This window comes from Haliotis cracherodii, unplaced genomic scaffold (genome assembly GCF_022045235.1).
Source record: "Haliotis cracherodii isolate W230 unplaced genomic scaffold, xgHalCrac1.p SCAF_11, whole genome shotgun sequence".
NCBI classification, from domain to species: Eukaryota; Metazoa; Mollusca; class Gastropoda; order Lepetellida; family Haliotidae; genus Haliotis; species Haliotis cracherodii.
The window spans coordinates 2,876,682-2,898,507 of record NW_027266266.1 but is presented as its reverse complement, the minus strand read 5'-3'; the positions used below and the strand labels follow the sequence as shown (position 1 = coordinate 2,898,507).

Sequence of the window (21,826 nt, the reverse complement as noted above, 5' to 3'; positions counted from 1 at the left end):
GTTCGAAACCGAAGAGAATGCTTTGTTGCTGTCGAACCAGTGATCATAATCTGAATCTGGGATTCGAACCCACGACTAGCGGATCCTGGCACTGCTGAAGGACACAAGTCTGTATATGGAAGTCCATATTATCTTGTGACGTAACATATCAACACAACACTACTGTGAAACATGTCAATAGTAGACTGTTTATGTTATTACCGTTGTAAACTTGTAATAATAGTGTGCATCTGTTGAACTGATTCTACTAGAGACGGGATCGAGTTTTACGCTGTGTGGTAGATTAACAAAACATGCATCGGATGCTCGCGAACAACCACTTATGACAACATATTTGAACATATGATAATTATTGACCAATGAGAAACACAAGTTGCCAAGCAACCAAATACGAAACTTTCATTACATAACCAGCTCTGTAGCAATTGCAAATGGCGTCACTTCCGCCAGATGTAGTCTCGCATTTCTTTGAGATGAGTGTTCACGAGAACTTGGGCAGTTTCCAAGTAGCAGACAGACAGATGAGCGTTATGCCAGCACTAGCTTCTCAGGGCACGGTGGGGAGTTTATGACAGTGGGGAGTATTATATGGCCGATTCCTCGTCTGTGATCGACACTTATGCACGTACTGCTGGGCAAATCATTACTTTGAAGGGCACCCTTATCAGTTCATTTACTCCCGTGGTATAACTGTTAATACAACGTCATTGATACATCAGATACACCCGTCAGAGGATATACATGGGCACCTTCATAGCTGTGTAAATATAGAACTGGGATGTTAGAAGCAGGTACAGCCATTTCGCATGTCATCGACTGAAAATGAGTGCAGAAATGTGCATGGTTTTACGCCGTTTTTCGGCAATGATACCACAAGGGACACCAAGAACTGGCTTCAAATGTTGTTTCCATGCCAAGAAGCGAACTCAATCCTTAGCGTGGCGAGCGAACCCTTCAACCACAAGACTTCTCTACCGCCCCTCCGAACAACAGGTGGTTTCTTCCATTGACGTCATATTATTTATAATTTTGTTTAAGGATCCGCCGACCCTAAATACACGGATATGGAGAAAAAGTTTCAGTTTGAAGCCTTTTCTGTTATCCCCAATTACTTTTCACTAATGAAACCAAATTCGCAAATTGTTTCTCCGTCCACCCAGACAAGTGATCCCATGTTTGCTAAATGACCCGTATATGTTCGCTCAAAGCATGACATACAGCCACGCAGTGTCTGGCTTTGTTCCAACGTAAATACCACGGACCTTAATAACGGTTATTTAGGTCCGTGTTAACACTAAATCACTAGAACACTATATTATGATGCATATTTTGTTACAAAAGAAAATAATGATTAAAAGGCTAAATTGTATCTTAATTTCAGTTTCGACCATCGACCAAAGGTTAACGCTAAATGACTAGAACACTATATTACGATACATATTTTGTTACAAAAGAAAGTAATGATTAAAAGGCCAAATTGTATCTTTATTTCAATTTCGACCATCGACCAAAGGTTTTGAAAAAAACGGATAAAAACGAAGGGCGTTAGATTGTTAATCCGGATCAATTGTAAAAGCAGGATGAAAAGGTTTAAAAATATAACAAACCAGTTTTTAAGACGGCTGCTTCACGTACACGATAATAATAGTAACATGATATACTTGTTTGTCTATACAAGAAAAGGTGTCTTTTTATGACGCACTTATTTCCACTACTGTTCCGCATACAATTGTTTGTATTCACTTTGACCTAGACATAAACATATAGTTGAGATTACTGTGACTTGAAACCCGATGTAGTAATAACTACAGTATTATTAACAATATTCTTGAAAGAAGCCAAATATACACTACGGTGCCATAGCAACATGTTTTTAAACCACTGGCATCCAGCTTGGTATCAGACATATACTTTATTGTAAAAACACAGGCTCGTGTGTATCAGCCTTTACACAGCAAACACGAATGAAAAGTATGTCATCCTTGTTCAGTGAGTTGACACTAATTGTCCCGTTATCTTCAACACAAGTGTTCCGTGTGGAAGTAGGAATTCAGTTCTACCATAACTGATAAGATGTGTTTAAAAATATTAAGAAAACTTACCGTCGTCTGGAGAAACGATATTACGTAGTCTACCACTCGACTAGAATCAGGAACAAGTCTCGAACAATGGCGTGCCAAATGCTCGTCAAGTGTGCAATGACAGGGTTTGAACTCTGGCCAAGGGAGTACCTATGTATGTCAGGTTGGTTTTGCTAGATGACTGTACACGGTGGTGCAGTGTATTTTACTAATACACTTCGCATTACTGTGGTACATTCCATAACTAATAATCATTCGGCTCACACCAGTGCCATTGGTCATCTCGGCCAACTGGGAGGCATCCATATTAGAACTAGATTCACCAGATTCAATCGTTCACTTGGTTATCTGAATTTGTCAGAATTGGTCTTCGGCAACCCATGCTTGTCGTAAGAGTCAACTAACGGCCAGGCTCGCTGACTTGATTGATGCACGTCATAGTTTGCGTAGATCGATGCTCATGATGTCAATCACTGGATTTGCAAACTGTGTTCATATAACTGTTGTATTGCTAAGTGCGCAACAAACAAACGAAACTTGACTTTCTCATAAATGTTGCTCGACATCAAGTTACATACTAATATCTATTAACCATAAAAAAACCTTTTCTTCAAATCAACCGTCATTTTGTACGAACGGTGTGCGAGGGGATCCGTCGGTGTTTTACAGTTATGCAATATCACTCCTCCATTGCTGCACGAGGTTTAATGTAAATACAAGAGAAAATATCATTTCCATAATCATATGGAATATCTACTGAAACCAGAGCCCATTGAACAATTCTGACTATAAGCATGTGTTAAGGAACCACTATCAAATAGTGATGCTGCCTTGTGTAGATATCGGAATAGGCCGAATGGATCCGAATAAACGAAGAATATTTAATAGTCGAGTAGGTTTTTGTGATTTGTGCAGTTTCTTATCGTACGAGCTTTTAGACCAGCGCATTTCCCTTATATTTGGCAGACATACAAATATGGATACATCAAAGCCTTGCTATTGTTAATGTCCTACATTATTTGTACATTGCATAATCACAAAACACAACATGGATTAAGAATGTGCGAAAAACATTCCTGCATTCCTGTAGAATAGTGATGTTCATTATCCCACGGCTCTCTGTGTGTGTCAGCTCATCGCGGAGGAGAGACGTGTTGACAGTGACGTCATATTGACGGCATATCGGAATTAGTCACGTGAGTCACTAACGACTACATCCTGTACTAACCAGAAAGTATTTGTTTGTTTGTTTTGTTGTATAACGACGCACTCAGCAATATTCCAGCTATATGACGGCTTTGGAAGTACTTCATTTCAAATACGTCAACATATGTATATATGAACGTTATGAAGACATAACTCAAGAAATATAATAATTGACCTGCCTTTGCTTGTGTTTGTGAGGGTGCCACCGTTAGGGCAGGATACGCACACTTTTTCGCGATCACCTGGAGTCATTACTATTTACACATGATCATGATATGGTCGGAATCGTACATTCGACTCTGTTTTAAGCAGAGAGTGCTTATGAATAGGGAAAGCATTTTGTCTCTTTTATTTGTCATTAAGGAATATACATTTACTTTGTGTTCAATAAAAAAATCAGTGCTTTAGATAATAATCAGATGATGCTGTCATTATAAATTATTGAATAACGAAACAGTAACTATTTTGTAAAAAAACTACTTTTTGTTTTACTTTAAAACTATGTTAATATTCCAGTCATTTTCTTTAACGCGGTACCTTCGAAATAAAACAATAAAACACAAAGCTGAAATGTCAAGTTATGAAAGTCGAAAGGAAAATATTATCTCGTTCATGATAACGCGCGTTCTACAGGAAAAAGATTAGTTTGGTTCGGAGGTTTATGGCACACGACAGATAATCAGGAACAAAAATAGCAAATGACTTCCACCTGTGAGTCTGTATCTTGGAGTTAACCTTCCACCACACAGGTGAGTGCATGTGTACATGCCCGCATCCACGTGGCCGCCATCACCGACATGTACCTGTACTTCCTGTAAACACAGTTACACCTCTGGACCCGACACTAGCATCATGACGATAGCTTACCAATAAACGGTGTCTACATGTTCCTGTGAAACCCCAGGAAATGATCGGTCACCGAAGGCCAAAGTGACATCCTATACCACTGGCAGCTGACATGGACATTGCGTGGAACCGATGACATACTTAATGGTCATATTGTGTCATACGAGTGAGTGAGTATGGTTTTACGCCGCTTTTAGCAATATTCCAGCAATATCACGGCTGGGGACACCAGAAATGGGCTTCACACAATGTACCCATGTCGGGAATCGAGCCCGGGCCTTCAGCGTGACGAGCGAACGCTTTAACCACAAGGCTACCCACCACCCCTAACAGTGAAAGCGAGTGACAAATTCCCCATGAGTTATTTTGGTGCTGTATGTCTGTGTGTGTTTTATAACTGTGATTCCACTGTCACTCATGCATTGGCTGAATCTGCATTAAGAATTGTGGGTGCCTTTAGAAAGGATCTGTGAGTTGCTGAATTAAGATCTGGGTCTCGCGAGAAGACCTAAAGTAATTCTTATTATTCGACTGTGCTACATCGATCCGTTTAAGTGATAACAGACGTTCTTCGTGTTCCAAACACGCTTTCACTGTTTAGAGGTATCTAGACTCGTAGTTTGCATACATTTATAAGTAGCATTGTGTCGCAGTATTGGCATTCCCCAAGTGTCTTGAGATAATAATCATCATCAAAATCATCTTCATCATCATCATCATCATCATCATCTATACCAACACTATCATCATCATCATCATCATCATCATCAACACTATCATCATCATCAACAACAACAACACTATCATCACCATCATCATCATCATCATCATCATCATCATCTATACAAACACTATCAACATCATCACCATCATCATCATCATCATCAACACTATCATCATCATCAACAACAACAACACTATCATCATCATCAACACTATCATCATCATCATCATCAACACTATCATCATCACCATAACCATTATAGTAAGACACCAGGTTTTCGCTAAACGGGACACCTGGTGTAGATGCAACCTCGATATTATCACACTATCTGCTACAATGTGACCTACACAACCGATACGTATACATACACACAAAGGTCAGTGTAAACACTCCACCCACACGCACGAAAACCCCAGGATGCAAGAAAAGAAAACAGTTATCAGCATGAGAAATCATCCCAGAAACTCGCAAGACCTACACAGTAGCGCCGGAAGAGCAAACGTATGGAAAGAACCCAAAAGGACATCCAGTGGATACATCACCATAAAGTGCGTTTAGTTGAGGTGCTCACAGAGTGAGATGCACCTCTTGACAATAAGGGCGACAGAAGTATGGAACACCGCCAGGGCCAAGCTCCGGGAACTCCTACCTATCTGGTAATCAGCTCTGATGTGCCAAATGGATGGCCACCTGTTAACAAAAGATTTGCCCTACTTATGTATTGTGGGTTAAAGGGGAAAGGGTAAGCAGAGGTCATCTTGATGCATCGCCAACAGGAGTACCTTGTGTCTCACGGTGTGCGTGTCATCCATGGAATGCTTCGAGAAACATCCAATGATGTAATGCATTGAAACAACAACCGGGGAATGTTATTTGCACCTTTGTTTCTGACAAGTTTTTGTGGTTTTGTCACTACAGTAAACTACGGTTATAACGAACTCAAAGGGACCACTAATTTTAGTTCGTTTTAACCGTAGTTCGTTATAAGCATATATACAGCAAATGGACGGGATCAAAACACATTACGTTATATCCGTCAGTTCATTTAAGCTTGTTCGTTATAAACGTAGTTTACTGTATATTATGAGACTCTGAGGTTCCCAGAAACAGGTTACTTATAAATTAGTATAACATGAGTCAATGGGACATATTTGTACATATTTTTTTTATACATTGTGATTATAATTTGAAAACGTCAAAGCCAGAGAATAATTAGTCACAAGTGTTAATGACCATACTAGCTAACGCAGTACCATGTCTCCATTTCAGAACTAATGTTCCTGACAACACTGTACTATACAGCAACAGGAGTTCGTATAAACTAGAAATAACTTATAATACATGAACTGAAAGTGTGTCAACATAATGCTTTGACTACATATTGACTACAACATATTGATTACTACATATTGATTCTAACAAACTGACTACTACATATTGATTACTCGTATTACATATTGAATACTACAATGATAACAACATATTGATTACTACAATGATAACAACATATTGATTACTGCATACTAATTCTAACATATTGATTACTACATTGATTATAACATATTGATTTCTACATATTGACCACACATTGATGATTACATATTGATTACTACATATTGATTATTACATATTGATTACTACATATTGATTACTACATATTGAATACTATATATTGATTATGGAAAATAGATGGATCGTGGTAATGGGTTTGAAGCTTTATTAAACATCTGGAAAGTGAAGACCAAGGCTAGACTACGTAAAGAAATCAAGGATCAGACAAGGAGCCTTATTTCACCTACTTCTTTTGTACATTTTGATTATAAAGCAAGCGGTAACGTCAGTGTCTCAATGCCACTATCCAATAGCACTGAGTACACCCCATAGCCATACAGCAACGTTCGGGTTTTCATGTAAATAGAGACAATGTTTTTGACATGAACAGGAAAAGTTTTTTTTGAATATGTATCACGATAAAGTACAAGGCCCTTAATGAAAACGACTCGTTGATAAAAATAGTGTATCTAAAATATTAATTTTGATTTGGAAAAAACTCCAACAACGTATGCACGACCACAACCGATTATGCAACTACATATATGAAAGTAGTTGACATGAAATAGTTGTAGTAGAAGTGAAGTAGTTGACATGTAACATTAACGATGAAAGAACTTTCCATATACCGTGCGCGTGTACCTACATTCTACATATACATGACCAGATACAGCTGCAGCAGTACACATGTACATCAAAGGAATCATAATCAGCATCTTAGTCAATTTTCATGATTTGGTCTTTGTTTTAATTGTACCTCGGGTCCTCAAGACAATGAAATAACCACATATATTAAACAAAACGTCAAATACTCACTCTTGCCAATGCGGGAACATTACTTCTCGCCCGGGATTCCAATTGGAAACAAATACTGCCTGTCACACAACTACCTACATATATACAATCCTTTGGCCCGACTTCAAATGTAAGTTACACGGACACTGCCTCTGAGTGTCCTACAAGTTGGTCAATGACCACAGGGAGTGACCGCTCCGTACGGTAAGGTTGTTGGGCACTGTTGGCTCGGAATACTGGGCCAGGATGGTTTTTCTTACTGGAAGACCGACTGTGACGTTAGCAAATGCCAACAGGTGTAGCTATCGATAACTGTTATAACAAACCGGAGGTCGGGGATAACGTTGGGAGCAGCATCGTCTGACTTGGAGGGACCCCGATCCCAGACAAAGACAATATGGTTCAGGGAAATACAGCTGAATATGACGTTTGAAAAGGTTCTTGAAGAAGTTGCACCTTTGTATGAAGGGGATTGATCCTCGAAGAAGATGTCGGTAGCATTTAGTGCAGGCATCACCTTATGAGCACACTCCCATAGCGTCTCTCAGGTAAGGTGTGGGAACGACATCCCTTGTGTCTTTATATTTTGTATGTGCCATACTATACCACGTGATGAAATATATATCCTATTTTCCCAGAACATTTTTACTTCATTTCAGGGTACATTGTGGAAAAACCTACAGATGCCAATGATCTCACTTGGATAAAAATCAACGATAATGACATCTAAATTTAAACAAGTATTAAACATTATCCTAAACTCTCAACAGAAAGCACATTTGTATTTAATTGTCAATCAGAAATTGGTGCTGTAAATAGCATTAAATCAACGAGCTTGTACCTCTCAAACCTGGCTTTCGCTGGTAGCTTAGCAACCAGAGTATATATGGTCTGACCTGGTATGTTAATTAGTGGCCATCTCCCATCGCCCTTATTGACGGAGCTGTTTCTACGATGTTGATCAGGCGTGCGCATGTCACTACAACCCATTAGAACAATTCTTGGCGTGTGTATGAATTCTGGGCAAATTGGACGGCTCAAATTAGGTAAGGATTAAGAGCGACGTTTCGGTGTAGGTTCTAACACCGTTATCAAGCAAGTGATATAAAGAGAAGTATATCACTTAACCTCTTTATTGAAATAAAGAAGTTGTTCATCCATAAATTCTCATCCTTACTTAGTACTCCAACTTCTAAATGCCTATCAAAGAAGGCTCAAAGTAGATGGTATTGGGGATATTTTTCAAAGTAAATCAATGCTTTTCTTGACTAATGAACGTAAAGTTTTGTTTTTTTGTGTAAAATTCTTGATATTATCGATCTCATTATTGATCGAAAGGATACCGATGACCACTTACGACTGAATACATTCTAGATGTATTTGTTATTTTATAATCACAACAGGCTTAGGAAAATACGATAATGAATAATATCACGGTATTACAAACATGTGTCGCTAACTGTTTTCAAACGAGAATGTGTTATATCTGATTTTAATGTGACTTTTAATACTGAAAGATCAAATAAAAAATATAATCAACATTTAATTCGAGTGAAATAACACTTTATGGTTAAACTACTTTCAGTCTGCTAGTGTCAACTATTTACTGGAAATGTTGATATGTAAATTGTTGTTCTCAGGAAATGACATATATTTATATATTCCATTTCTGTACGCAAATATGTTCATTCAATTTAAAACAATATGAGATATTTGAACATTAATCCTTATGAGTATGGATAAGTTTTTTGTCTTTTATTAATTTTTAAAATATGAGATACTTTATTCCATATGCTTGTCGCTTATTATTTACATAGCTTTATGACGTCACAAGTAAGAAATATAGAAGGGGACACGTCGCCTTCGTCCGGTTATAATTTAGGTACATCTACTGCTTCTTCTCGAGCATCGTTCTACCTTTGGTCGTATATACAGAGGTCATGTTAGTCTGGGTCAAATGTTGTGTCATGGTGTGCCAGGCTCTGCCCACGATGAGGCAGACTGAAAAAGTAGTTCCGGTATAGAGCGTTATCTCACTGATGGATTAACGAGCTGGTGTTTTCAAATAAATATAGTATTTCACATGAAACACATGAATAAAGATACTTACACGATTGCATCTGTCGTTCTGATGTAACGGAACGAATGTCAGAATTATTGTGAAATACAGGTTTTCTCTTAAACAGGTTTTCTAAAATCAGTTATATTTACTTAAATTATCAGTAGTGAAGAAATAGTGTATTCTATCGTAAAACATGTCTCAAGCTAACACGGCCAGTCAACGGTGACAGTCTCCAGATTTACTACCTGTATTGTGACGTCATTGAACACGATGTCAACTGCTATCTGTACATTACGTCAATATTTTAATTTTAGCCAAGCAGATTAGTATAACTCGTGTGCCTAAATTTTGTTATTAATTTGTCAGATGCTGCTTAATAACTGTAGATACACCTTTGATCCCATTGAACACATCTTAGAAAAATATGTCTTTAAAGAATACTCCAGAATGCACACTCATCTCGTGTCATCTGCATTGAAACATACCAACGCTCCTCTAGTAATCCCAACTATAACATTTGTTACATTTGACCAACACTCACTGCTACATCCTCGGGTATCTTCTACTTTAATACACACGTGTTGATGTATTTGGAGTCAAAGACACTTTTAATAACATAAACACTGTAATTGCCCGTCTGTTATCTATATTACCGATAGTGCGTCTGCTGAATCAGTAGGTGACGTTGATACATCCACTCAAGTAGATATTGTAATCTTTGTGAGATTACTTAACGTGTTTCCTCCGGGGCTCCCCGGGGACGGTACAGGCCGCATTACCTGGGACTCAACGTTTGTACACGTACACGAGTGAGTGAGTGAGTGAGTGAGTGAGTATGGTTTTACGCCGCTTTTAGCACATTCCAGCAATATCACGGCGGGGGACACCAGAAATGGGCTTCACACATTGTAACCATTTCGGGAATCGAACCCGGGTCTTCGGCGTGACGAGCGAACACTTTAACCACTAGGCTACCCGACCGCCACACGAGTGACACCAGGTGTTTTTTTAATCATATTTATGAATAAATGATACAAACTATAAAACACAACGCCAGAGAATAATCAGTCTTGATTATAAGGTGAAACAGATTCCTGAGGGCGTTTTAGGTAAAGAAATGCGACAGTTATATGAATGGATCACTGAAAATCAGTTTTGACACCAGGTGTCGCGAAAAGGGTCAGCACGTCCTGCTCCATCGGTAGCACCCGCAACTCAAGCAATTCGTATATAAACTTAAGTGTTGTTTGTTTGTTCATGTTGATAAACACGCGGTTACACTGTTGTTGAAGATCGCTGAGATTAATGTTTGTGTTTATTCTGGTGTTTATTCTAGATATACGGCGTGACAACCCCTGACACCACTGCGTGAGCTGAAATATAAGGGGAGACAACCAGGGCACACGGCACAAGAAAACCTAGTCCACTACTACATGGGAAAACCCCAACCCACACAGTTCAAGGCATGGATGGGACAGTCAACAGCACACCATCATACAGAAACCAAGTGGACAGATTCATAATGAATATTCAAATATATCACATGATGACAATAACATAGGACACAGCTGTTAACGATACTGTCATCTGTTGACTTATGAGTGAGACGTGCGAATTGACTCCACGCTCTTCCAGCCTTTCACAGGGCAACTCAAATTGTCTTCGTTCATTATATCTTCTTGGAGAATCGAGACCGATCTTACATTATTTACAGTTTATCAATAAAAAAACCCACTTGTTCTGCTCCAGCCATCTCGTGCATACAAACATGACGTGTAAGGCAGTAGCAGTCAGGGGGGCACGGGTGGCCCAGTCGTCTAAGGCGCCGCGATTCGTTGTGCAGAGTTGCGTCCCTTGGGCACGCCAGAAACCTATGATTGTGGGTTCGAATCCCGGTTCTCCCCAATTATGTTTCTAGGTTTGTCAGCACCATACCCGTGCTCGTTGGTTTCACCGAAGTGGTAAACGTCTGAGACCTGCATCACTTGGGGCTTTCCTCCAACATTAAGCTGACACGTCGTGATATAACTGTAATACTGTTAAAAGCGGCGTTAAACCCCACTCACTCACTCACGCACTCAGTAGCTGTCAGCGTGTAAAAATATAATGGAATAATGGATGATAGCATATGTTTTTGTCAAAATAGGAGTGTTGAAAATATGAGACACAAACAAGTTTACATAACACCAGGTGTAGGAGGATGCTTAAGCATACAGTATACGTTACGTCAGAGCTCACACAACATCGCCCTATATGCGTCAGTGGATAGAGTCGCCCTATTTGCGTACAGTAGAGCAGTGCCAACATTCCACAACCCACGTTTGTGTTTCTAATTCACTGAAATTATAAAAGAATCGGTCGTAACCAGCATACCACCTACAGGTAAATATATACCTGTATATTTACCTGATATGATTTGGTGGTCCCACGAAACAATTAGAATCTTAAACTATCGCTGATTGGCTTTTGAAATAGTTCCAACGGGTTTGTACCTATTTTCTGCATAAAAATTACCTGCAGTAACATTGTTCTTGAGTCACTGTATGCCAGCTGAAAATAGTTTCCGATGATGTAACAGCCTCAGGCTTCTAACTGGTTTAATTTGTTAGTTTGTTGTTTAACGCCACACTCAGCAATATTACAGCTATATGACGGCGGTCTGTAAAATAATCGAGTCTGGACCAGACAATCCAGTGATTGACATCATGTGCATCGATCCACGCAATTGGGATCGATGACATGTATCAACCAAGTCAGCGAGCCTGACCACCCGATCCCGTTAGTCGCCTTTTACGACAAGCATAGTCGCCTTTTACGGCAAGTATGGGTTGCTGAAGACCTATTCTACCCCGGAATCTTCACGGGTCTCTAACTGGTTTAATACTGCACTATGATATCATTAAGCGATCAAGAGTAGAAACAGTGCATTTAGGACTGACGCACGATTTAGCAATTATTCCAGCAATATACCGGGGACACTTGACTTCACACATTGTAACCAAGTCGGGAACAGAACCCAGGTCTACGGCGCATTGGCCGAACGTGTTTCCACAGGGCCACCCAATCGTCCCTATAGCATACATCGTACCAAAGACTAAATAAATGCGACAAAAACCTTGATTACACAATTATTATACGATTCTGACCATATCATGAGTATGACTGTGTTTGTGAATCACTTTCAAAAGAGTAAACACTCATATGACATTTGACATATTTCACGTGCAGGCGTTTCATAGTGACGTATTTCATGTACAAGGTATTATAGTGACGATGAAGGTGCATTCTCGTGCATTATTATACACATTTTGTATTCAAAACAAAGTTTAACCATAAGTGATGTGGGAGTAACACTTTACATTTTTATCCCAACAAGAATACTAACAAGCAAGGAGTAAGCAGTTAGAATTTGCTTCCAATAACGCGAAATTTTAGAAAACAATTTTCTACAGGCAATATGAATGACTGACGCGCTGAATAAAATGTGATGCGTCGATGCTCGAGAAACACTTTTGTTAAGCCTAAGCAGTCCAGGTGTGACGTAATGCAACATACCTCTTTTCGATGGTCGGAGCAAAAAGAAGATAGTTATATACCATAGGTAACCAGCGCGTGTAGCATGCAAGGTGGTGACCTATATTGACATGCCTCCATGACGGGGGAAGTGCAAGAGTATAGAAGTCATGACATTGTCAAAACAAGGTTGGGGGTACAGACATTGTAACTATAATATAACCAACATTGACAACTGTGTGTGTATATTTATATAGTAACGTATTAACTAGTATATATTTAGACTTAAGCATTGTATATGTGTATTGATGTCACTTACTGTATGCCCTTGAATACTACAGATATAGGTATTGGGTGAAACCCGTTAATCCGAACAGTGCCGAGTAAGGTGAGGTGAGGTGAGGTGAAATGGGGTTTAACGTCGCGTCCAAGATTATTGCACTTATATAGCCACGTGCATGCACGTGTATGTGTTTGTGTGGCTGCTTGTACTAGTCCGGACTGATGCCGATTTATAGTGCTAGCACACTGAGATACCATGCCGCAGTTTAACATGAATACCCCACTCAGACACAGTATACTGACTCCGAGCCGACCCGTCCTTGTTTATGCCCCTTAATGCAGAGCGCCAGACAGGGTAACAACAAGTACCATCTTTTAACGTCTTTTTGTATGACGCGGTCGGGGATCGAACCCCGGACCTTCCGCTCTCCGGGCGGACGCTCTACCACTAGACCACGGAGGCGGTCTTGTGCAGAGTGAAATCGTCCAGATTAGCAATCAGTGTATGCAGTAGTGAGTGAGTATGGTTTTACGCCTCTTTTAGCAAAACGTCAGCATGTCACGGCGTGACAAGCGAACGCTTTGACCACAAGGCGACCCCTCCAGTCAAGTATAGGTAGCAGTGGCCATTGGAGTTCATTAACTTTCACAACAGTACTCGCCCGGAAGTTGTGGTTTACAGAATACCCTGTCCGGATGAACGAGTTTTCACTTTACTGCTGTTCAAACTGATATAGGCAACAACTGTATGTTAATGTCAAAATCATTTGTTTTATATTGAGTGTAGACACTACATGACAGCTACGATAATGACTCGGTCATGGGACCAGACTGGACACACATACAGTTCAAACGTTCAACAGAATAGGAACAGGATCTGGTTCTACACATTCATTCATAATTGAAATACCAGGCATGAATACACAACTCCATATTCTTGTAACAGTATCTACAAAGACTAGCGAACTTTGACACACAAGAACGTCAAGACCGGAGAAGATGGGACAATCGTAATGGACTTGTCACTCACCAGTGTGGATCCGCCATGTTTGATACCCAGAGGCACTGAGGTCAAGGTCAACGCCTCCCTGACCAATGACGTCACACCCTTACAACAGAAACTACACGTTGTCAACTATAGGGGTAAGATAAGTGCAATTAATGGCGGTACCTTGCTGCGAAGATGATGAAATGTGGGGATAGAGATCTTTTATGAGACTGTTGGCTCCCTGGGACTGGTGGGATACGTTAGATACAAGTAACTTTGTACTCACAGGGTCACCTCATATGGAGTATTTATTGGAACAGGTTCATGAAGCGACTGTTAAGCAAAGAGGACACACGAAGCGGAGATCATGAAGCAGAGATCTTAAAGCAGAGATCCTAAAGCAGAGATCATGAAGCAGAGGTCTTAAAGCGGACATCCTAAGCGGAAATAATAAAGTAGGTATCATAAAGCGGAGATCTCAAAGCAGGGATGATAAAGCCGGTATCAATAAGCAGAGATGATAAAGCCGGTATCAATAAACAGAGATCATAAAACAGGTATCATAGAGCAGAGATAATTAAGCGGAGATCACATAGCAGAGATCATAAAGCGGAGATCACAAAACAGAGATCATAAAACGGAGATCACATAGCAGAGATCATAAAGCGGAGGTAACAAAACAGATCATAAAGCGGAGATCACATAGCACAGATCATAAAGCGGAGATCACAAACAGAGATCATAGAGCAGAGATCACAAAACGAAGATCATACAGCAGAGATCATAAAACGGAGATCACAAAAGGGATATCATAAAGCGGAGGTAACAAAACAGAGATCATAAAGCGGAGATCACAAAACAGAGATCATAAAGCGGAGATCACAAAAAAGAGATCATAAAACGGAGATCACATAGCAGAGATCATAAAGCGGAGGTAACAAAACAGATCATAAAGCGGAGATCACATAGCACAGATCATAAAGCGGAGATCACAAACAGAGATCATAGAGCAGAGATCACAAAACGAAGATCATACAGCAGAGATCATAAAACGGAGATCACAAAAGGGATATCATAAAGCGGAGGTAACAAAACAGAGATCATAAAGCGGAGATCACAAAACAGAGATCATAAACGGAGATCACAAAACAGAGATCATAAAACGGAGATCACATAGCAGAGATCATAAAGCGGAGGTAACAAAACAGATCATAAAGCGGAGATCACATAGCACAGATCACAAAACGAAGATCATACAGCAGAGATCATAAAACGGAGATCACAAAAGGGATATCATAGAGCGGAGGTAACAAAACAGAGATCATAAAGCGGAGATCACAAAACAGAGATCATAAAACGGAGATCACATAGCAGAGATCATAAAGCGGAGGTAACAAAACAGATCATAAAGCGGAGATCACATAGCACAGATCATAAAGCGGAGATCACAAACAGAGATCATAGAGCAGAGATCACAAAACGAAGATCATACAGCAGAGATCATAAAACGGAGATCACAAAGCGGATATCATAAAACGGAGATCACAAAACAGAGATCATAAAGCGGAGATCACATAGCAGAGATCATAAAGCGGAGATCACAAAACAGAGATCATCGGCGTCAGTTAATGTGATACGTCAAAGCCTCATATTTACATGGGTAATTTTCGTTTCGTTTCAGACAGACTCGTGGTGGAAGAGAGACAGACTTGCGAGTTGTTCATCTTCGATGTCACCGTTCTTCTTCAGTCCTACTCAAAGATCGTGAGATGTGACAGCATGTCCGCGGATGACCTGTCAGCATGTTATTCAGGGTACACAAGGAGTGAGTGAGTGTGCTTTTACGCCGCTTTTAGCAATATTCCAGAAATATCACGGCGGGGGACACCAGAAATGGGCTTCACACATTGTACCCACGTGGGCAATCAAACCCGGATCTTCAGCGTGACGAGCGAACGCTTTAACCACTAGGCTACCCGACCACCCCGGATACACAAGGATGTACCATCAGTAACACCACATCATGCACCGGAACAAGGGTAACGTCACCCCACAACGACTGACGTTTCTGAATGTGACCGTTCGTAAGACGGGGTGTCCGCACTAACGAGGTTTGACTGTAAATATACAGGTATGTACGGTTTGGAATATAATGTGCGCAACTGGTGATGAAATTAATACACGTAAATCCTTCAACGATGCGAGAAGAATGTACTCATTGATTTGCCTCTGCCAGCCTACAGAAAAAGCACTTTTCAGACTCCAGATAAATATGATAAACATGTTAACGCTGTATCCGCCATTGTAATGTCACTGCGCATATGTAGAGAGTTTGTACCATACAAGGTTTTTTTCGCTTGTGACTTACCAGCACTAAGCAGCTACATACGTAGAACGTCCCAGCGCGTTCCATGGCAGTGTGGGAATCACATACTTCCAGAACACAAGCAATATACACGCAACCCACAGCAATAGCCCTTCAAGCATCTATCTACATTACCTCGACTGGCACTTCTATCAGAATATCCCAGTCGTCTCCAAAGCCAATGCCGTATCGTCTGTAGGTCGTTATAATGAAGTATATATCATCTCCCGCGACTCCCAGGTAAGATATATAGTGTATATCCCCGAGCACGCGCTGTCACTGTTACAGAGGGTCTGTGGCTAGAAGCGTGAGGGCTGGGTTATCACTTGTTATTTTTGTGGGGGTAGATTGGCGCAATATTTGTCAGAAGGCTCTGGAGTCTATGGATTCTTCCCGATCTGTGTCACGAGCGGTTGTTTATGGAACATCTATTTAAGACTAGTTCATTTCAAGTGTATTAATACATTTGGAAAGGGGATAGTTAATTATATATATTCATTTCAAAACACGTTGTGTTGCACTAGACAAATCATAGGGACACCGCAGTTGTGTCCCCTAGCCGTACCAGGATCTGCAGAATCCAAGATACACCCTGATAATTAGCCTTGATTTGTCACTTTATCCGTGTCAGTGGGTAGCGCCAAATTGGTAAACGTCTGACACCTGATTCATTTCGGGTTTTTGTCCTACATTAAAGTGACACGCTGTGATATGTCTGACATATTGTTCAAAGCGGCTTTAAACTAACTCACTCATAGGCAAACTTCGCAAGAAGATTGGGAATGCATTTTACGTAACCCTACTGTCAGGCCATTTTGGGGACGTTGTTTTGGATTGGTTGAATCTTTTAATACAGTGGCCAGTTGCCAATGTAAAGAGGAAAATATACTTATCTGAGAGTCGGTACAAATCAAGAAAGTCAAGTTTTGTATTGGCTAACCAATTATACAAAGGTATTGAAATTACCTCATTTGCGATGTATGATTAAACACCACACATAGTCTTCTCTATTAATCCGCTATCTTAGATTAGAGCTATAACTTACATAGATAGAACAGTCATGGACAACATATGGTCGAATAATATTTTGCCTGTATAGTATATGTATTGTATCCAGGCATATTGTAGGGGCGTTTCCGTCAGTAAACCTGACCCAATCTCCGGTTTGCATCCACCTGATCACCATAGCAACCACACACGACTGGTGGGGGTGTGTTACTTGCGGGTGGCGAGTAAACTCGACAGCAGCAGCCCGGATGCTAAAATGTCAACGTTCTCGTGTTCAGCGCTGGTGTAAATATCTCGAGAACAATTCGTAAACCCAATAGCACTTGCTGTAAAAAGCAATTAGGGAATATTTGATTGACAGGTATATGCGAAATAGGCAACAGAATAATGTCAGATTGAAAAAAAAGGTCTGGATGTTTTCCCCATCGAGGGAAATGGCCGCCAGATAAAATATTTACTGCAAGACTTTGTGTTTAGGTAATGGCATTTGCCTTGCAGACATCACATATCTCAATTCCCATAATCGTTTTACAATAAAAGCATTTTCGCCATATCTTCCCTGAGATGTCCACATCCTCACATATAAACCTGTTGCAGATAATCCGGATTCGGTTTGTCTGACTGTTGTGTTGTTTCGTGGGAAGTAGTATATGCCAATAATCTCCATATTTCTTATAAATGCCGTTTTTATAGGATTAGCATGTCTTTTATAATTTATAATACAATACTTAAAGAATAAAAGGATGATTTCATGTGTTGGGTTTTCGTCACCTAAAGGATTATTATATTTCAACAATTTATCTTTACATGGAGTTTTTTAAAATAATTTTTAGACATTAATCCTGAAACATTAGGAGCTCAGTAGATTAACGCTAAGTATCTGAAAACATTTAATTTTGACAGAAAGCAACATCTACATTTATATTGAAAAGGAGCCTCAGTGAGATGGGAGATTCATAACCTGTGGAAAGTCTAGACTTGCTTCATTTAGGGCTATTGCATCACAGAAAAGACTGGTCGGAAGGCGAAATAAACTACGAGCTCAGTTGTTGGCGACTGTATTTATGAATTTCTTATGCAGGCCAATATTGCTTTACAGCTATTAAACAAAATACTCCCATTTATCAAAATGATTTATAGTATTCGTGTTTGTCACGAGTTATGAGCGTATCGGCAATATTGAATCCATATAACGACCAGCGCATGCCAAAAAGTCATCTCAGAGACGACAAGGACTATAAAAATTAAGATCTTGACTACAAAACTTAAAGAACGGATACTCGTTGACTGATTGGATACACGGTCAAATGTTATTAACAAGTTCAATCTGTATACAGTGGCCACCGCCGAGCACCCCTCCAAGACATGCACGTGCACTCTCCCGGGTTTCATAATGGTCTCCATGTTTACAGTATGTGCGTGAACACACCCCTCCAGTCCAGATAATCAACACAAGGGCAGTATTATGAAACCGTCCCGACCCCCTCCCGGCCTCACCCCTCCCATGTGCCGCTCCCCCCTCTCATGCATCGGCTATGGTATACATGCGCATATCACACCGCTGAGGTACGTAGGAATTTGCTTATAACTCATTCGTGGTAGATATCGTTGCCATGACAACTGAAACACTATCTGCAGGAATCTGGGCATTACGAGTGGAAATGGTAAGGAAGCGTTACTACGGTAAACTCGCTCATTCACAGAGAAAATACTGGTCCAGCGTTACTAGCCACACTAGGAAATTGTTTTGTTTTTAAATAAACTTAAAATCACAATTCTACACACTCTAGCAGAGTAGCATTCAAATAATGGTGTTTTCTTAAAGCAGGAAGATGGTGATATAAATATGTGCCAAGTTATATTTGTAGTGGGTATATTCATAAAGAAGATATAAAATCAGCGATTTAAGTGCCTTAAGTTGGACAGTCGACAAGTTGAAATAGTTGAAGATTTGTTTCGGCCCAGGATTAGAAAATATTTACCTTTTCAGACAGTCAAAGTTATAGAAGATCCTAGACATGTCACTGTTGACACTTTTGCCGGCGCAAGACAATAACAGGGATAAGACAGGGAAACGGGCGGAGCAAAGAAAACTGATTTTGTATTATATATATTTGTCCAAAAGGAAACAATCAAGTTTGTGTGGTATTTTTTAAAGATTGTGTGATTTTAATAAAAATGTAAATAAAGTACATACATATAATTTTAGGAAACCATATAAAATAAACTTCATATTAACACATATGTACATGTATGCTGGATACCGTTGTCGGTATTATAATGTAGATATATTAAATTAACGAAATACCATTGCTTTAAGTAAGTGACATATTTATTACAATTTTCTTGAAGTAAATCAGTTACACGTGTAGATATAAACTGTAACATGAATGGGGATTTTTCAGTTGATGTGGCGAGTACGTAAGGAGATTGGGGTGCGTTTGGGGGGGGGGGGGATACGCCAGGAGATGAGGGGAGTTAGCCCGGAGATAGGGGTGGGGAAGGTACGCCAGGCGATGTGGTGAGTACGCCAGGAGATGTGGGGAGTACGCCAGGAGATGTGGGGAGTACGCCAGGAGAAGTGGGGAGTACGCAAGGTTATGTGGGGAGTACGCCAGGAGAAGTGGGGAGTACGCCAGGAGATGTGGGGAGTACGCCAGGAGAAGTGGGGAGTACGCAAGGTTGTGTGGGGAGTACGCCAGGAGATGTGGGGAGTACGCCAGGAGATGTGGGGAGTACGCAAGGCGATGTGGGGAGTACGCCAGGAGAAGTTGGGAGTACGCCAGGAGATGTGGGGAGTACGCCAGGAGAAGTGGGGAGTACGCAAGGTTATGTGGGGAGTACGCCAGGAGATGTGGGGAGTACGCAAGGCGATGTGGGGAGTACGCCAGGAGATGTGGGGAGTACGCCAGGAGATGTGGGGAGTACGCCAGGCGATGTGGGGAGTACGCCAGGCGATGTGGGGAGTACGCCAGGAGATGTGTGTGTGTATGGAGTGTTTACATTGTGCTGTTTCATCACAGCGTCCGACAAGTTCTAAACATCCACCTTCCTGCTTCAGGGCATATGGTAATGTTCCGTGGGTTGGGTTACACCACTGAACGCCACCATCTACAGCGGGGGGAGGGGTGGGGGGGGGGGGGGGGGGGGGGACTGATGAGTATTCCAGATGATGAAGGTAACTCATTTCTTCCCAAACACATCAATATACATCAAGGTACACAGTGAGAGGATACACTTGAAATTAACAACTAATACTTCTTCAATTATCCACATATTATAGAATTTGAACAATTTGACCAAGAACATATATTCAATAATATTATATACACCCTCTCCCTACCGATCCCCCTATTGTTCGAATGTAACAATACTGTGAATATATGTGTTTCAAAACATTGTATTAATTCTTCTTAACGATACTATTAATAAATATACATTTACTTAACGAATTCATTTTCATATCCTGACATTCAAAGATTTATTAATGTATTGATAAAAACAACGATGATAACAATAGACACATTTGGAAGGCAGATCCCTTGAAACACTTGCCAGGGATGTTAGTCTCCACACATACCTTGGGTATTAGTAAGCTTAGTGATTCAGAGCTCTAGACCCATCTTCATCACGGATACACCTCTTTGTTAAACTACACCATGATTCACAGCAACATTCTTCCACCAACCCCTCAATACGAGCTATGACCAATTACCACGATACATTACACCGATGTTATATAATACGGGTGTCTATTTATAGATGTTGTTTGTAACAAACAAGCCTATCCTGTGCCCTTTAACGACTACCGTAACGTTTTCTGTGAATATTATTCTTACCGGTAGGTATCGATATACTGTTTATCCGAGTGGTTGTGCCAAATGGGTGTCTGTCCGTCCGTCGGGTTTGTTTCGAAAGGAGATCTCAACGAATTATCTATCAAGCTGCACGAGATCTTCTAAACCAAAACGATGTTGTTCCCCATTTTGCACATGCGCAGAAGAGTCTGCGACTGTAAGCACCGACTGTCAGAGAATGTAGTGTCTATTTATGGATTCTTGGGGAAGTGTTTCTCTTCAGTGACGTCAACTTAAACAAAAACTTTGTTTTATTTGGAAAAGGGTCTTTTTAAGAATGAAGACTTGTTAACGCTATGTTGGGACTAGGTTTACGTTGTAGGTGTGTGTGCATGAGATCAGATAGCCGCATGGAGCGCACGTGTCACAGCCTTTGTCAGACAAGAGAGATTTACGCGTGATATCGCTCGTGTGATTATATACAACTCCTTGGCGGCTGCCTTGGATCTCGACGGGATGCCCAAGTCTTTAAAGCGTTTTCACCGATATTTGATCTAATCAATGAATAAATAATAAATGATAAATTTTATCAGGAATGCATTGCGTTT

General features: G+C 40.4%; 1 protein-coding gene across 7 annotated transcripts in view; it reads right to left on the bottom strand.

Annotated features, from left to right (window-relative positions):
* Positions 1-21,826, bottom strand: part of LOC139456101 (E3 ubiquitin-protein ligase TRIM45-like) — a 65,152-nt gene that overhangs the window by 35,533 nt on the left and 7,793 nt on the right. Inside the window, exons 1-2 of one of the 7 annotated variants that reach the window (XM_071237627.1) lie at positions 21,261-21,445; positions 14,091-14,168 (exon numbers count right to left, since the gene is read on the bottom strand). The exons of 1 other annotated variant lie outside the window; for it this stretch is intronic. In XM_071237627.1, the coding sequence (XP_071093728.1) occupies positions 14,091-14,107 (17 nt within the window). In that variant the 5' untranslated portion in view covers positions 14,108-14,168; positions 21,261-21,445. 5 more of the 7 variants (XM_071237631.1, XM_071237628.1, XM_071237630.1 and 2 more) reach the window with 5 other exon arrangements.